Source organism: Phyllobates terribilis, unplaced genomic scaffold (assembly GCF_046119375.1).
Source record: "Phyllobates terribilis strain yellow unplaced genomic scaffold, ASM4611937v1 Scaffold_2__4_contigs__length_985480577, whole genome shotgun sequence".
NCBI classification, from domain to species: domain Eukaryota; kingdom Metazoa; phylum Chordata; class Amphibia; order Anura; family Dendrobatidae; genus Phyllobates; species Phyllobates terribilis.
The window spans coordinates 123,446,944-123,463,954 of record NW_027362762.1 but is presented as its reverse complement, the minus strand read 5'-3'; the positions used below and the strand labels follow the sequence as shown (position 1 = coordinate 123,463,954).

The window sequence follows — 17,011 nt, the reverse complement described above, 5'->3', positions numbered from 1 at the left end:
AATACTAAATCTATAAGACGCTGTCGCAGTGCACAATACTAACTAAACATTTGCTAATTCTCACCTTCCTACATGAACAAAATGGGACAGAGCTAGTAAAAACAAGCAACTTTTCGATTTCCTTGTTATTGAAAAGTCTCTTGTTTTTTAAGAACAAACTAATTTTTAATATTATTGTTTATGGCTTGTTGGTTAGGGAAACGGCCACTGATGCAGTCCAGCAGCAGTGGCTGAATATGAACGGTGCTTACAAGGTCTTTCCAATAGAGCTTGTACACACTGCACCGAAGCTAATCAAAATCGCTGGAACTCACTCTTGGCATTCGATCCTGTACAACTTAACTGCCACTTATATTCAGGCTTGGACTGGCTGGCAGGAGAACAGGAGAATCCTCCGGTGGGCAACCACACTCTTATATGAGCAGTACTTTGCACAATATACTTGAATCACTATGTACAGACAAAGACAGCATCTTATTCATGTAACAATCTACCCAGTTCATTGTTATATAAATTTGTGATTGAGGATAATGTCACATTTGCATGTAGCTGAAAAGTGGGGCCCTGTAGTTTGCTACTGGTGGGCCCTTGGCACCCCACTCTGACACTGCTCATATCCAACGATGCTGCAAAGGCAAACTGCAATATTTAACAGCTTCAGAGAGCACACATTTCTGGCTAGTGGTGCAATAATGCTGCTGTTGTATTTAGTCATTTAAGAAGGAGCGCACCTCCTGCCAGCAAGCAGGAAACCCAGAGGTTCCTATTTAAGGACATGAGACAACCCCTTTAAATCTGATTTATTGTTCTGGGCATTATTGACACTTGTTGGTGGAACTAATTTATATAAGTGTGCACTTATCATTTTTATAACGGCTAGGTAGCATATTGCATTCTCTAAACCACACAAAATTTTAAAGGGGACCTGTCCGCTGGTCTGACGTATGTGTTACAGTAAATTAAATAACAATTCTGGAGTAGATTTTTGTATTATTCTATGTTGTAGTGCTCATTTGTAATTGTTCCTAGAAATGTAAATGAATTGGCAGTTGTGATTTATCATCTTCTTTTTCAAAAGGGGTGAGTCCGTACATGATCTGATGCTGTCAACTCTGATTGGATACTGTTAAGGCTCATGCACACAACCGTATATTTGGTCCTCAGTGCCGCCGTTAAAACAAACAGATCGCACTTGGACCAATGTTATTCAATGGGGCAGAGCAGATGAACAAATATTTTCACTGAATGCATGTGAAAAAAATTGCAGCATGCACGATATTCCTCTGAAAATCGTATGAGACTCACCCATTTAAGTCTTTGGGAGTAAGGAAAAAAATTAGATGCCACAGTAAAGCACCCAATTTTTAAGGATGCAAAGCAATTCTGCAACATAGGAAACTGTAAATAGTCCTGTAAATGATTAATATCATATTTCTCAGATATAATATTTATTACAAAGTTTCTTATTTTCCCATGCACTATTGATTTATGAAATAAAATGTAAACATTTTAAGTCATTAAAGGCAATCTGGCACCATGTTTTCTGCGACAACATCTGAAAGCAGTATGATGTAGAGACAGATACCCTGATTCCAGCAATATATCACTTATTTGGCTGCTTGCTGCAGTTTTAATAAAATTACTGTTTTATCTGCTGCAGATCAACCAGATTTCTGAATGCTGACCACACTACTGATTGGAAGTTTTACATATACACTGTGCATAGGCAGAAAGCTGCCAATCAGTCGTGGGGAGCGTGGTTGTACTATCTGTCAGCAGGTTTACTAGTCCTCTAGTGATGAACACCTGATGATAAACAGCGATTTAATCAAAACAACAAGCAGACCAGTAAGTGACACATTAGCGGAATCAGGGTTTCTGTCTCTACATCAAGCTGCTCTCAAGCTAGGTGGCAAAAACCTGGATTACCTTTGATAATACATACATGTCAGGAGTGCTGACCACTCCTCTTTAAAGACAAAATATTTGTCCCCTGCTTTATTTTATTAGTATAAAAGCAATGTATTATTATAGTTATTAGTAGGTGAAGCAGAAGCCAAACTCCCATAGATCACAATGAAATATATGAAAAACTCTGATATTGTACAAGGCATTCACAATGAATAACACTAAGGTGATAAATAATGTACGGCTTTCGTCTTTTATCTGCTTATTTTATAGCTGTTCTTCGTCTGGTCTTTAAAAATAGATGAAGTAATATACTGTGAGACACTTGTAAGAAGACTTGGAATAACATTTCCTTGTGTTATTCAGCTCATTTTTTTTCCTTTCCCACAATTCTAAAAATACATTAGCTAAAGGGGTGGTAATCTCCTCTGAGCATCACTTTGTAATAATCCAAAATAAAGGTTTTTGAATTAAAACATATATATAATGACTTCTACAAGCAAAATTACTGCATTCAAAGGGCAAAGCATTAGCACATCTGCTTTTGATAGAAAAGGAAAGAAGCGGTCACATTTAGGTTTATACAGTAGGCTCTTATTTTTGACTACACTGACTTTTTTAATTATGGGGTCCATACTATGTATACCTTGCAATGCTTGTTCTATTTACTTGGGATCATTAATTATATTATTATATATAGACTATTAATTATGCTTAAAAAGAACAGAACAGCAAATTTCTTCTTAAATTACAAATTCTCACCAAAAAGTTCTTGACATTAAGAACATAGTTCTTTGTAATGCTTATGCCTCACATTGTTAAAAAGTTTCTCCAGGACTATTTTTTTAACTGTGGGCCTAAAAACTAACAGGCTGTCATGCTAGGTATGGGAAGAACCCAGCGTACAATGACAGGAAAAGAGGGGAAGTCCTGCAACTAGGGAAAGGGAGAGTGGAGACCCCTAAGCAGATCTAACGACTCCCTCACTCCCTTATAGACCCTAAATAGGTTCCGCACCTAATGCCGAGCAGGATACTATAGCCATGGCTGAACCTAAAGCTAGGCCCTAGGTAGGGAGGGGTGAGCACTAATCAGTCCCACTGCAACTAAAGTCAAACAAAGGACACAGACAAGGGGATACACTTAGCTTTGAGAAGACACCAGAGAGATCATGACTACAATCCACAAAGGAACTCCAAGAAGAAGCCAGCCAACTGCTAAAACTCCAGACCTAATTTACTCTATCACCAGCGATTCTCTGGAGAAACTGAGTGTATTTTAAATATCCAGCAAGGGTGTGTTAATTAGCAGCAGAAGGTGGAGATCACTGCTGGGTCCTAGAGAGGGAGGGATGATGAAAGGATCAAGAAGGTGTCTGCAAGGCTAAGCACAGCGACTTTCTACAGCCGGGTCCAGAATGACTGTCTGTAAAATCTGACACACCCATGACACAGGCATGGAGTTGCTAACTACCTGCCTATTGTGCTCGATTCTGCTAGCAATTCAGCTGCTCAAGATTAGAGATGAGCGGTGTTCGACTAGAACTGTTCGCCAATCTCAAATTCGAGCTGTTTTGGGCGGTGTTCGAGTTGTTCGACGAACCCGAACGATTTGCAAAAAATTCGGCTGTTCGAAGTTATGTTCGATAACTGTTCGTGCACCAAAAGCGTGTCCTGCATGTCTGGCGCTATTTAGAGCACCAATCATGCAGGGATTGTCTGCCACTCACTGTAATGCCACAGCCATGGTGGTTGTGGCATTAGAGTGATTGCCCAAATCGATGGGAACTGTGCTCACAGTGAAACATGAAAAGCCGGCAATTCAGCAGCGGCATACACCGGTACCCGACAATTTAGAACCGAAAGAATAGAGCTTCACACATAGATTAGATAGATAGAAACATGTCAGTCACATATATAAGAAGTACAGTGACAGTGTTGATTACTGTACTTGTCATTTAGTGTAAAGGATTTATAAAAAAAAATATTAGTGTTTTCATGCACCGTCTCTTTAAAAAAGCCGGCCGGCAATTCAGCAGCGGTACCCGACAATTTAGAATAGAAGGAATAGAGAATCACACATAAATTAGATAGATAGAAACATGTCAGTCACATATATAAGAAGTACAGTGACAGTGTTGATTACTGTACTTGCCATTTAGTGTAAAGGATTTATTAAAAAAAATATTAGTGTTTTCATGCACCGTCTCTTTAAAAAAGCCGGCCGGCAATTCAGCAGCGGTACCCGACAATTTAGAATGGAAGGAATAGAGCATCACACATAGATTAGATAGATAGAAACATGTCAGTCACATATATATGAAGCACAGTGACAGTGTTGATTACTGTACTTGTCATTTAGTGTTAAAATAAAGGATTTATTTAAAAAAAAATTAGCGTGGGGTTCCCCTTAATTTTAGGCTCTAGCAGAGGTTAAGCAGACGGCTGGGGCAGATGTTTGAAGCCTGGGAAGGGGGTAATACCCATGGAGCTTCCCAGGCTACTAATATCAGCCCCCAGCTGAATGCCTAGCCTTTACTAGCTATTAAAATGGGGGACCCCCCAAAAAATTGACGTGGGGTCCCCCCTATTTTAATAGCTAGCAAAGGCTAGGCAGACAGCTGGGGGCTGATAATAATAGCCCAGGAAGGGTGCCATGAATATTGGCCCCCTCCCAGGCTAGAAACACCAGCCGTCAGCCGCCCCAGAAATGGCACATCCATAGGATGCACCAATTCTGGCACTTAGCCTCGCTCTTCCCACTGCCCTGTAGCGGTGGCAGTGGGGTAATAGGGCTGGGGTTGATGTCAGCTTATAATGCCAGCTGACATCAAGCCCAGGTTAGTAATAGAGAGGCGTCTATAAGACACCCCCATTACTAACCCCATAGTCAAAGTTAAAAAAAAACACAAACACCCAGAATAAAGTCCTTTAATTGAAATAAAGACACAATTCTTTATTGTTCTAAATTAAACCATACTTACCGTCACGCCCATTCCAGCTGAAGCCAACGATCCCCTGCAATAAAAGAAAAATAATAAAGCAACATCATCCTTACCTTTCCATGGTTCCCACGACAGCTTCAGCTCTGCTACATCGAGATGACAGGCTGGACCGCAGCAGAACGCTGCCATCCAGCCTGTCATCCCGCGGACACTGAGAAGCGCAGGCATGCTTGCGCTCCTCAGCGTCTCTCTGTGACGGCATCCAGATGAGCCGAGGTCATGTCCAATGAACTCGGCTCACCTCATGCACGTCACTGACAGCGTGGGAAAATTCTCACGCTGAAGCGCTGAGTGCAGGAGAATTCTCCCACGCTGTCAGTGACGTGCATAAGGTGAGCTCATGTCCAATGAACTCAGCTCACCTCATGCACGTCACTGACAGCGTGGGAAAATTCTCCTGCACTCAGCGCTTCAGCGTGAGAATTCTCCCACGCTGAAGCGCTGAGTGCAGGAGAATTTTCCCACGCTGTCAGTGACGTGCATGAGGTGAGCCGAGTTCATTGGACATTAACTCGGCTCATCTGGATGCCCTCACAGAGAGACACTGTGGAGCGCAAGCATGTCTGCGCTTCTCAGTGTCTGCGGGATGACAGGCTGGATGGCAGCGTTCTGCAGGTCCAGCCTGTCATCTCGATGTAGCAGAGCTGGAGCCGTCCTGGGAACCATGGAAAGGTAAGGATGATGTTGCTTTATTATTTTTCTTTTATTTCAGGAGATCGTTGGCTTCAGCTGGAATGGGCGTGACGGTAAGTATGGTTTAATTTAGAACAATAAAGAATTGTGTGTTTATTTCAATTAAAGGACTTTTTTCTGGGTGTTGTGTTTTTTTTAAATACTTTACTAGAAATTCATGGTGGTCATGTCTAATATTGGCGTGACCCCATGAATTTCGGGCTTAGGGCCAGCTAATAATGCCAAGCTGGCCCTAACCCCTTTATTACCCAGTGAGCCAACGCATCAGGGCCCTGGATGAGTTGGGTACAGCGCCAGAAGATGGCGCTTCTAAGAACGCGCCATTTTCCGGGGTGGCTGCGGGCTGCAATTTGCAGCGGGGGTGGCCCAGAAAGCTTGGGCCTCCCTGCGCTGCGGATTCCAGCCCCCAGCTGCCTAGTTGTACCTGGCTGGACTCAAAAACAGGGCGAAGCCCCACGTCAATTTTCTTTAAATTATTTCATGAAATAATTAAGAAAAAAAGGGCTTCCCTATATTGTTGTGTCTGGCCAGGTACAAATAGGCAGCTGGTGGTTGGGGGCAGCCCGTTCCTGCCTGCTGCACCTGGCTGGACACAAATATAGTGCGAAGCCCCACGTCAATTTTTTTTAAATTATTTCATGAATTTCCTGAAATAATTTAAAAAAATTGAAGTGGGGCTTCGCACTATATTTGTGTCCAGCCAGGTACAGCAGGCAGGAACGGGCTGCCCCCAACCACCAGCTGCCTATTTGTACCTGGCCGGACACAACAATATAGGGAAGGCCTTTTTTTCTTAATTATTTCATGAATTTCATGAAATAATAAAAAAAAATTGAAGTGGTGCTTCGCACTATATTTGTGTCCAGCCAGGTACAGCAGGCAGGAACGGGCTGCCCCCAACCACCAGCTGCCTATTTGTACCTGGCCGGACACAACAATATAGGGAAGGCCTTTTTTTCTTAATTATTTCATGAATTTCATGAAATAATAAAAAAAAATTGAAGTGGGGCTTCGCACTATATTTGTGTCCAGCCAGGTACAGCAGGCAGGAACGGGCTGCCCCCAACCACCAGCTGCCTATTTGTACCTGGCCGGACACAACAATAAAGGGAAGGCCTTTTTTTCTTAATTATTTCATGAATTTCATGAAATAATTAAAAAAAAAATACGTGGGGCTTCGCCCTATTTTTGTGTCCAGCCAGGTACAACTAGGCAGCTGGGGGCTGGAATCTGCAGCGCAGGGAGGCCCAAGCTTTCTGGCCCCCCCCCCGCTGCAAATTGCAGTCCGCAGCCACCCCGGAAAATGGCGAGTTCATAGAAGCGCCATCTTCTGGCGCTGTACCCAACTCATCCAGGGCCGTGGTGCGGTGGCTCACTGGGTAATAAAGGGGTTAGGGACAGCTTGGTATTATCAGCTGGCCCTAAGCCCAAAATTCATGGGGTCACGACAGTATTAGACATGACCGCCATGAATTTCTAGTAAAGTATTTAAAAAAAACACAACACCCAGAATAAAGTCCTTTAATTGAAATAAACACACAATTCTTTATTGTTCTAAATTAAACCATACTTACCATCACACCCATTCCAGCTGAAGCCAACGATCTCCTGCAATAAAAGAAAAATAATAAACCAACATCATCCTTACCTTTCCATGCTTCCCAGGACGGCTCCAGCTCTGCTACATCGAGATGACAGGCTGGACCGCAGCAGAACGCTGCCATCCAGCCTGTCATCCCGCAGACACTGAGAAGCGCAGGCATGCTTGCGCTCCTCAGTGTCTCGCTGTGACGGCATAAAGATGAGCCGAGGTCATGTCCAATGAACTCAGCTCACCTCATTCACGTCACTGACAGCGTGGGAAAATTCTCACGCTGAAATGCTGAGTGCAGGAGAATTCTCCCACGCTGTAAGTGACGTGCATGAGGTGAGCAGAGATCATTGGACATGAACTCACCTCATGCACGTCACTGACAGCGCTTCAGCGTGAGAATTTTCCCACGCTGTCAGTGACGTGCATGAGGTGCGCCGAGTTCATTGGACATGACCTCGGCTCATGTGGATGCCGTCACAGCGAGACACTGAGGAGCGCAAGCATGCCTGCGCTTCTCAGTGTCCGCGGGATGACAGGCTGGATGGCAGCTTTCTCCTGCGGTCCAGCCTGTCATCTCGATGTAGCAGAGCTGGAGCTGTCCTGGGAACCATCGAAAGGTAAGGATGATGTTGGTTTATTATTTTATTTTTATTACAGGAGATCGTTGGCTTCAGCTGGAATGGGCGTGATGGTAAGTATGGTTTAATTTAGAACAATAAAGAATTGTGTGTTTATTTCAATTAAAGGACTTTATTCTGGGTGTTTGTGTTTTTTTTAACTTTTACTATGGGGTTAGTAATGGGGGTGTCTTATAGACGCCTCTCCATTACTAACCTGGGCTTGATGTCAGCAGGCGTTATAAGCTGACATCAACCCCAACCCTATTACCCCACTGCCACCGCTACAGGGCAGTGGGAAGAGCGAGGCTAAGTGCCAGAATTGGCGCATCCTATGGATGCGCCATTTCTGGGGCGGCTGACGGCTGGTGTTTCCAGCCTGGGAGGGGGCCAATATTCATGGCACCCTTCCTGAGCTATTAATATCAGCCCCCAGCTGTCTGCCTAGCCTTTGCTAGCTATTAACATAGGGGGGACCCCACGTCATTTTTTGGGGGGGGTCCCCCTTTTTAATAGCTAGTAAAGGCTAAGTATTCAGCTGGGGGCTGATATTAGTAGCCTGGGAAGCTCCGTGGGTATTACCCCCTTCCCAGGCTTCAAACCTCTGCCCCAGCCGTCTGCTTAACCTCCGCTAGAGCCTAAAATTACGGGGAACCCCACGCCAATTTTTATTTTAATAAATCCTTTATTTTAACACTAAATGACAAGTACAGTAACCAACACTGTCACTGTACTTCATATATATGTGACTGACATGTTTCTATCTATCTAATCTATGTGTGAAGCTCTATTCTTTCTGTTCTAAATTGTCGGGTACAGATGCTGAATTACCGGCCGGCTTTTTTAAAGAGACGGTGCATGAAAACACTATTATTTTTTTTACTAAATCCTTTACACTAAATGATAAGTGCAGTAACCAACACTGTCACTGTACTTATTATAAATGTGACTGACATGTTTCTATCTATCTAATCTATGTGTGAAGCTCTATTCTTTCTGTTCTAAATTGTCGGGTACCGCTGCTGAATTGCCGGCCGGCTTTTTTAAAGAGACGGTGCATGAAAACACTAATATTTTTTTTACTAAATCCTTTACACTAAATGACAAGTGCAGTAACCAACACTGTCACTGTACTTCTTATATATGTGACTGACATGTTTCTATCTATCTAATCTATGTGTGATGCTCTATTCCTTCTTGTCTACATTGTCGGGTACCGGTGTATGCCGCTGCTGAATTTGCCGGCCGGCTTTTTTAAAGAGTGTGTCTTCTGAGCAGTTTGTCAGCTTTTGGACACCTTTGCATGTGTTTTCTATGTGTTTCTATGTGTTTTTTTTTGCCTGCCATTGGTTTTAACGGTGTTCGACGGTGTTCTAAGGTGTTCGACGAACAGTTCCTCGAACATCCCGGTGTTCGACGAACCGAACCGAACCCGAACACTATGGGGGTGGCTCAACACTACTCAAGATCAACAGAGCAGCTCTTCCTTTTCCGGGATGCTCCTTCGACAGAGCATGACTGCCGACGTCTTGCTGATTGACAATCGGCTTCCGGCAGTTAGGCAGTCCATCAGTCTGACATCAGCAGTCACATTCCATCAAGAGAACAAAGTGGAAGAGAAGCTGCGGCTCTGTTGACGTGATGTTAGCAGAATCCGCTGAGTTACTAGCTGGAGTAGTCTGTTATTTCTCTGTGCAGCCAGAGTTCCGTGCTGGGCTAAAAGGGAGGTAGGTAGCAACTACCTACCTGTAATTTTTTAGGTCCATAGTAAAAAGATACAGTTGTGGTCAAAAGTTTACATACCGCTGCAAAATTTTTGAATTCTTGGCCTTGTTTCAGAGAATATGAATGATAACAAAAAAAACTTTTTCTCCACTCATGGTTATTGGTTGGGTGAAGCCACTTATTGTCAAACTACTGTGTTTTCTCTTTTTCAATCTTAATCAATCTAATTAATTAATTAATTAATTTAAATCAATCTTTTGATCAGAGTCATTTGGATGCTTTTGGTTGTCATTAAGATTTAAAAAGAGAAAACACAGTAATTTGACAATAAATGGCTTCACCCAACCAATAACCATGAGTGGAGAAAAAGTTTTTTTGTTATCATTCATATTCTATGAAACAATGCCAAGATGCCAAGAAAGGAAAATTCTGCCGGGGTATGTAAACTTTTGAGCACATCTGTATATAGTACTAGATAAACCCTTTAATTGTATGTTACTATCGGTAGATTCCCTCTTTGTGTCCAGTGCTCTGTTTTACAACATATAAGGCACCTCTACCTAACTGACGGCATCCTTTGGAAAAGACCAGTAGAAACCGTGAAACCAGTAACGTTTTTTTGTTATTGGATATTGTTTTGTTCTTATTTTTGATATAAAGTATGAAGAAAGGTAATAAGAAATGACAGATAAATTCAGAATATTGCAAAAACTTTTATGTTGTGTATCACTACCGACAATGTGTAAATTTCTAAACTAAAATTTAAAGGGAACCTGTCACCATAAAAATGCAATCTACTCTGCAGGAACCATGTTATAAAACAAGGGAAGCGGAGTAGATGGATACACACATGGACAACATTGTTGCTACTTTCTGGTAAGTAAGTAAGAAAAGCCCACAATGGTCGCTGAAATAATTTTAAACGGAATTTTCAATTTAAATTTAATGAATATCAACTAATGTAAATCAGACTTTGCTTTTGAATTGTGGTTCAACAGAAAAAAAGTAAAATAATGAAACTGACCTGGAGAAAATGATGGTATCCTTAACTTAATATTTTGTTACACAACCTTTTGAGGCAATTGCTGCAACCAAATGATTTCTCTAATTCTACATGACAATTCACCTGTCCACAGGTATTTTAGCTGATTCCTCGTGAGCAAACTTCTCCAGCTGTCTCAGGTGTAAAGGCTGCAGGTTTCCGCAGATAGTCAAGAAGACTTAGATCAAGGCTCATAGAAGCCACTTCAAAATAGTCTAATGCTTTGCTCTTAGCCATTTTTGGCCAAGCTTTCTGACACTGGGCAGCACATTCCTCTCTAGAATGCCTTCATAGTCTTGAGATTTCATTGTACTCTGCACAGATTGAAGACACCCTGTGCCTGATGGAGCAAAGCAGCACCAAAACATAACTGAGCCTCCTCCATGTTTTATAGCAGGTACAAATGTCAATGTTCCTTTCTTTGTATGCTTCATTTATGGATCTGTGAACATAGAGCTGATGTGAGTTGCTCCTGTTTTGTTCATCTGTCTAAAAGACATTCTCCCAGAAGCATTGTGGCTTGTCAACATGAATTTTGGCACATTCCAGTGTTTTTTATCATTTGTTTTCAACAGTGGTTTCCGCCTTGGTTGTTTTCCTTGAAGTCCACTTTGGGTAAGACAGGGATGGATGGTACGATTAGACATTGATGTACCTTGACCTTAAAGTTCAGCCCTAATCTCTCTGGAAGTTGTTCTGGACTCTTTGGTTACCATTTGTATTATCCTTCTCTTCAATTTGTCAAAATTTTCCTCTTCACATCCATGGAAGTTGGCTACAGTCCCATAACCCATAACATTCTGAATAATATGTGCAACTATAATAACAGGAACATCAAGCTGTTTGGAGATGGTCTTATATCTTTACCTTTAAATTGCTTTTCTATAATTTTATTTCCAATCTCCTAAGACGACTGTCTCCTTAGCTTTCTTTGGTCCATGTTCAGAGTGGTACACACCATGATGCCAAACAGCACAATGACTACTTTTCACTCTTTAAATAGGCATACGGACTTATTACTGTACATGTTTGTAGACACCTGTGATGCTAATTACAGGACACACTTTAGTTTCACATGTTTCTATGGTCAAATTATTTTCAATTTTTTTAGGGGTATCATCATTTTTTTCATTCCATTTTCATTACTACTTTTTTTTTTCATTTTCTGTTGCAACCACAATAAAAAAGCAACATCTGATTTTCATTGGTTAACCTTCAAAAAATGTAAATTGAAAATTACTTTTGATCTTTCAGTGACTAATGTGGGTTTTTATTACTTTACCAGAAGGGTACTGTGATGTCAGGATAGTTGAGGACTCCGAGGTCAATAGCTAGGAGGGTACATCATAAGCAGAGGGAAGAGACAAAGCCATAGTCAGTTAACTGTCCGAGGTCAAAATACCAGGAGCATAGCGTATCAGGTCAAAGGGGTTAAACAGCCGGATGGTCAGAACGAGGTCCAATGTCAGGCAGCGATAGATCAATGAGCAAAATACAAGGCACAGAGTAAACCAACCACATTTAACTGAAGCTACCCTGACAGCTATCTGGGACTGCCAGCTCAGTTAAACAGCTGAGCAATTATGGGAACTGAGAACACCTGACGAGAGCTCAGCACCTCTTGGTCTCAGATAGGACGAATGAGCAGTCAATCAAAACACAGATGGCTCAGCACACCCCTGCACCAAACTGGACAACTAAGCTGTCAGTCACTGCCCAGACAGCCACCATTGAGGGGTGGAATTGTTACAGGTACCAACAATTTTGTCCATATGTGTATATAGTTATGTGAGAAGATACCTGTGTTTAATCATTTAAACCTCTCCTCTTTCTGGGATTAGTGGTCCAGTGGGCGGTTCTATCTGCGATTGACAGCTTTCATTGTATAAGTGTGCATGAAGAGAAAGCTGTCAGTCACTGATAGGAAAGGAATTGACCGTGCGTTCAGCTTTTTCTATAGCAGCTTATTTGAGATGCTGAAACTGTCCAGTGTTTCCCTTCATCCTTAAACCACAATGAATCAAGCAGCACTCATATATGACCACTTTTTACCCCATTAACTACTTTCTGTGCTACAGGACTCTCTTTTATTGCAAAATTGAGCATCCTAGAGCAGGGCATTTAGTATGTCATTAGTAACTGTCCCTATGATGCTTCCTACCACTCCTCTTCTCCCTGACAGGGAAAACACACGTGAGCAGCTACTAGAAACTAAAAAGGAAAACTGTGGCAAGATGGTTGAGGGCCTCACAGAATGGTATTGGACGCTGCATGTGGCCCCTGGTCCACAGGTTGTGCAACCCTGTTCTACAGTGTCTACAGTGGGGAAAAAAAGTATTTAGTCAGCCAACAATTGTGCAAGTTCTCCCACTTGAAAAGGAGAGAGAGGCCTGTAATTGACATCATAAGTGGACTTTCAACTCGCTCCAAAGGTTTTCTATAGGGTTTAGATCTGGAAACTGGCTTGACCACTCCAGGACCTTGAAATGCTTCTTATGAAGCCACTCCTTCATTGCCCTGGCGGTATGCTTGGGATCATTGTCATGTTGAAAGACCCAGCCACGTTTCATCTTCAATGCCCTTGCTGATGGAAGGAGGTTTGCACTCAAAATCTCACGATAAATGGCCCCATTCATTCTTTCATGTACTCAGATCAGTCGTCCTGGTCCTTTTGCAGAGAAACAGTCCCAAAGCATGATGTTGCCACCCCCATGCTTCACAGTAGGTATGGTGTTCTTTGGATGCGACTCAGCATTATTTCTCCTCCAAACACGACGAGTTGTGTTTCTACCAAACAGTTCTACTTTGGTTTCATCTGACCATATGACATTCTCCCAATACTCTTCTGGATCATCTGAATGCTCTCTAGCAAACTTCAGACGGGCCCGGACATGTAATGGCTTAAACAGGGGGACACGTCTGGCACTGCAGGATCTGAGTCCCCGTGTGTGTTAATGATGGTAGCCTGTGTAACGTTGGTCCCAGCTCTCTGCAGGTCATTCACTAGGTCCCCCCGTATGGTTCTGGGATTTTTGCTCACCATTCTTGAGATTATTTTGACCCCACTGGGTGAGATCTTGTGTGGAGTCCCAGATCGAGGGAGATTATCAGTGGTCTTGTATGTCTTCCATTTTCTAATTATTGCTCCCCCATTAGATTTCTTCACGCCAAGCTGCTTGCCTATTGCAGATTCAGTCTTCCCAGCCTGGTGCAGGGCTACAATTTTGTTTTTGGTGTCCTTCGACAGCTCTTTGGTCTTCATCATAGTGGAGTTTGGAGTGTGACTGTTTTGAGCTTGCGGACAGGTGTCTTTTATACTGATAACAAGTTCAAATAGGTGCCAGTACTACAGGTAATGAGTGGAGGACAGAGGAGCCTCTTAAAGAAGAAGTTACAGGTCTGTGAGAGCCAGGAATCTTGCTTGTTTGTAGGTGACCAAATACTTGTTTTCCACCAAAATTTGAAAAAAATTCTTTCCAAATCAGACAATGTGATTTTCAGGATTTGTTTTCTCATTTTGTCTCTCATAGTTGGGGTCTACCTATGATGTCAATTACAGGCCTCTCTCATCTTTTTAAGTGGGAGAACTTGCACAGTTGGTGGCTGACTAAATACTTTTTTTCCCCACTGTATATCATGTTCTAACAAGCTATGTATATATTTTTTTTAATTTTGGGGAACCTCTTTAAGGAAATGCAATGATTACATACAGGTTTTTATGAAGTTTTATTAGCTTTGTGTATAATATAATTTATCTGATACTATACACATCAAGGTGATATTTTTTAGGGAATATTGTTCTGAATAATTAAACTACATTCATGCCCCCCTACAATTCGATAAAATAAATGTTTGTCATTTCTTGTGTTTTGTTTTACAATGTATAGGTATCATTTGGGCTGAAATTAAACAGATGTGGGATGGAGGACTTCAGGATTACATCCATGACTGGTGGAACTTAATGGATTTTGTAATGAATTCATTATATTTAGCAACTATTTCATTAAAAATTGTTGCTTATTCTAAGGTACAGTTGAGATATAATATGAACACATTTTAATGTTATTATAAAAATAATAGATATCATTAATATCCGTTTTTTTGTTTTATACCACACTGTTATTCCTTGTAATATTGCATTATATGTATTCAGTACCAGGTGAAACTATAAGGGATTGTACTACACTGCCTAAAGGAGGGCATTTACTTGAAGTATATAATCATAGTTTTGCATTTATTACATTTTTTTTATTTATAGAGGACTTTTCACCAAATTTGTCTTGTTGAACTGGACACAGGATATTTAGATTACCTTTTCCAGGCTCTGAGGAGGACACTGTCTGGAAGATAACTCTGCCTCCAGAGATTATTTTACATGAAGGAGGAGTTACCAGTGTGAGACAAGTAACTAACACAGAACAGGGAAAATTAACCTTGTTTTCTTGCAAAGACATTTTTGAGGGGGCTTCCTTTGCATGGCCAAGAGTTTGGCGCACTGTTATGCCTCCTCATTTGAATATTGAGGGGCCTTCCCCCGCTTCTGATTGACAGTTATCGCTTCCAAGAGCAAGCACTGTTTGAATGCTGCCAGTGTATGTGCAGCTGTGCACTTTCTAATCCCTATCTCCTTTCTTCTGTTGTCGCTCCCTAAACTTCAGATGCGGAGGAAGGGCCCAATGTGCAAATGAGGAGGTGTAATGGTGCACCAAACTCTTGGTCTAGTCAAGGCACAAAACGTCCTCATTTGCATATAAATTAAAAGTTACTTTCTGTGGCACTGTACCAGTAACAGGCACAGTGCTGGTGTGGTCATTATAGGGGCTAAGTCCCCCTGGGAGAGGACGGACCTCTTTGAATTAGTATCAGGGCTCATGCAGATAACAATTTTAATCAGTTGAATGCTATCAGTGGTTTTGATGGATAGTCCTCATACCAATTTTTTTCTATGGACCAAGTGGTCCGAAGAATAAAATTGCTGCATGCACTATTTGCCTCTGAGTATCAGATGGCACTTGCCAGTTCATGTCCATGAGGAAAAAAATTTCACGGACTGACATAATGGAGAAGGTGGAGAAACATTTACTTATCTCTCCACCTCCGAGTAAATTGGATCACACTCTGATCAGATTATAATTTGCATTATCGAACCGATTTTCTCAGATGGAGAGAAAACGGTTCTCTGCATCTGCTCCAACTAGAAGGTATAGTAAAAACTGGTTTTATATACATGAATATAATATAAATGAGTTGAGTGGTCTGAAAATTATACTATTTTCTGTTGTTTTAGTACAGTGAAGACTATTGTGAACGTAGCCACTGGGACATGTGGCATCCAACCTTAGTCGCAGAAGCATTATTTGCCATTGCAAATATTTTTAGCTCGTTGAGATTGATCTCATTGTTCACAGCCAATTCTCACCTGGGTCCTCTGCAGATCTCTTTAGGAAGAATGCTTTTGGACATTTTAAAGTTTCTTTTCATTTACTGTCTCGTATTACTGGCCTTTGCAAATGGATTAAATCAACTATACTTCAATTACGATACCACTGTGAATAATATCGGGAACTGTACTGGCATTCGGTGTGAAAAGCAAAATAATGCCTTCTCCACGTAAGTTGAACATCAAATGTCATTTTTTTATTTAAATGTTATTATGATTTTATTGTTATTTTATGTGTAATGTTATTATGTACAGATGTAAACTTTCTTACACTAACACACAGGAAAGATATCACAATGCAGAATGTTACAGGCAACCTGTCATGCCCCCTAAAGCTATTAACCTACCAATATAGATTTAATCTGCAGGTTAAAGGGGTTATCTAGGAATTTTATCATTTTTGTGTATGCGTGTTAGAACTTACAGGCAAAATCCCCTATTTTATGTCACCTCTTTTCAATAGAGCAGCTTGTCCTGTTCCACTCTGCTCAGTGGACAGGGCACCACTGCAGATGTTATGATAATTGACAGCTGGCCCTATCGACAGAGCAGAGCAGAAGACAAAATGCTGCTCTGTTGATGTGACATCAGAGGAAGCTGAGAATCACTGGCAGGAGCGGTCCGTGGCTCCTGTGTGTGGGCAGAGATCGACACCTGGCAGCTTATGTAGGAAAGCAGGTGGTAAAATCTTTGATGGAAGGTATGTGTCACTGAGGTGGCAGGCCTTGTTGATGTAGATCCCAGAATGAAAGCTCCAATAATGGCAGGTTGCTGAGAGTATTTTTTGTAGACCGGATTTTGAATCCAGGATTTAGGAGGGACCAAAGAGCCAGGGTGGGAATGGTTGCTCCCATACCTCCATTCCAGCTTTTGCGGCCCCTAAAAAAAACTGATAAATTGGCTCTGTGTAGTGTAGTGTTGGAGAGGCAGCCAGTCTCATTGCTGATCCAACAGAGAGAGGAGCAGGGCCTGTGTCTCTGCAATTGTG

The 17,011-nt window shown here is 41.8% G+C and overlaps 1 protein-coding gene across 1 annotated transcript in view; it reads left to right on the top strand.

The window, feature by feature from the left end:
• TRPC4 (transient receptor potential cation channel subfamily C member 4) overlaps positions 1-17,011 on the top strand; it is a 557,235-nt gene that overhangs the window by 508,611 nt on the left and 31,613 nt on the right. The window contains exons 5-6 of the mRNA XM_073662572.1: positions 14,471-14,610; positions 15,871-16,193. Coding sequence (XP_073518673.1) covers positions 14,471-14,610; positions 15,871-16,193 — 463 coding nt within the window. The remainder of the gene's footprint in view (positions 1-14,470; positions 14,611-15,870; positions 16,194-17,011) is intronic.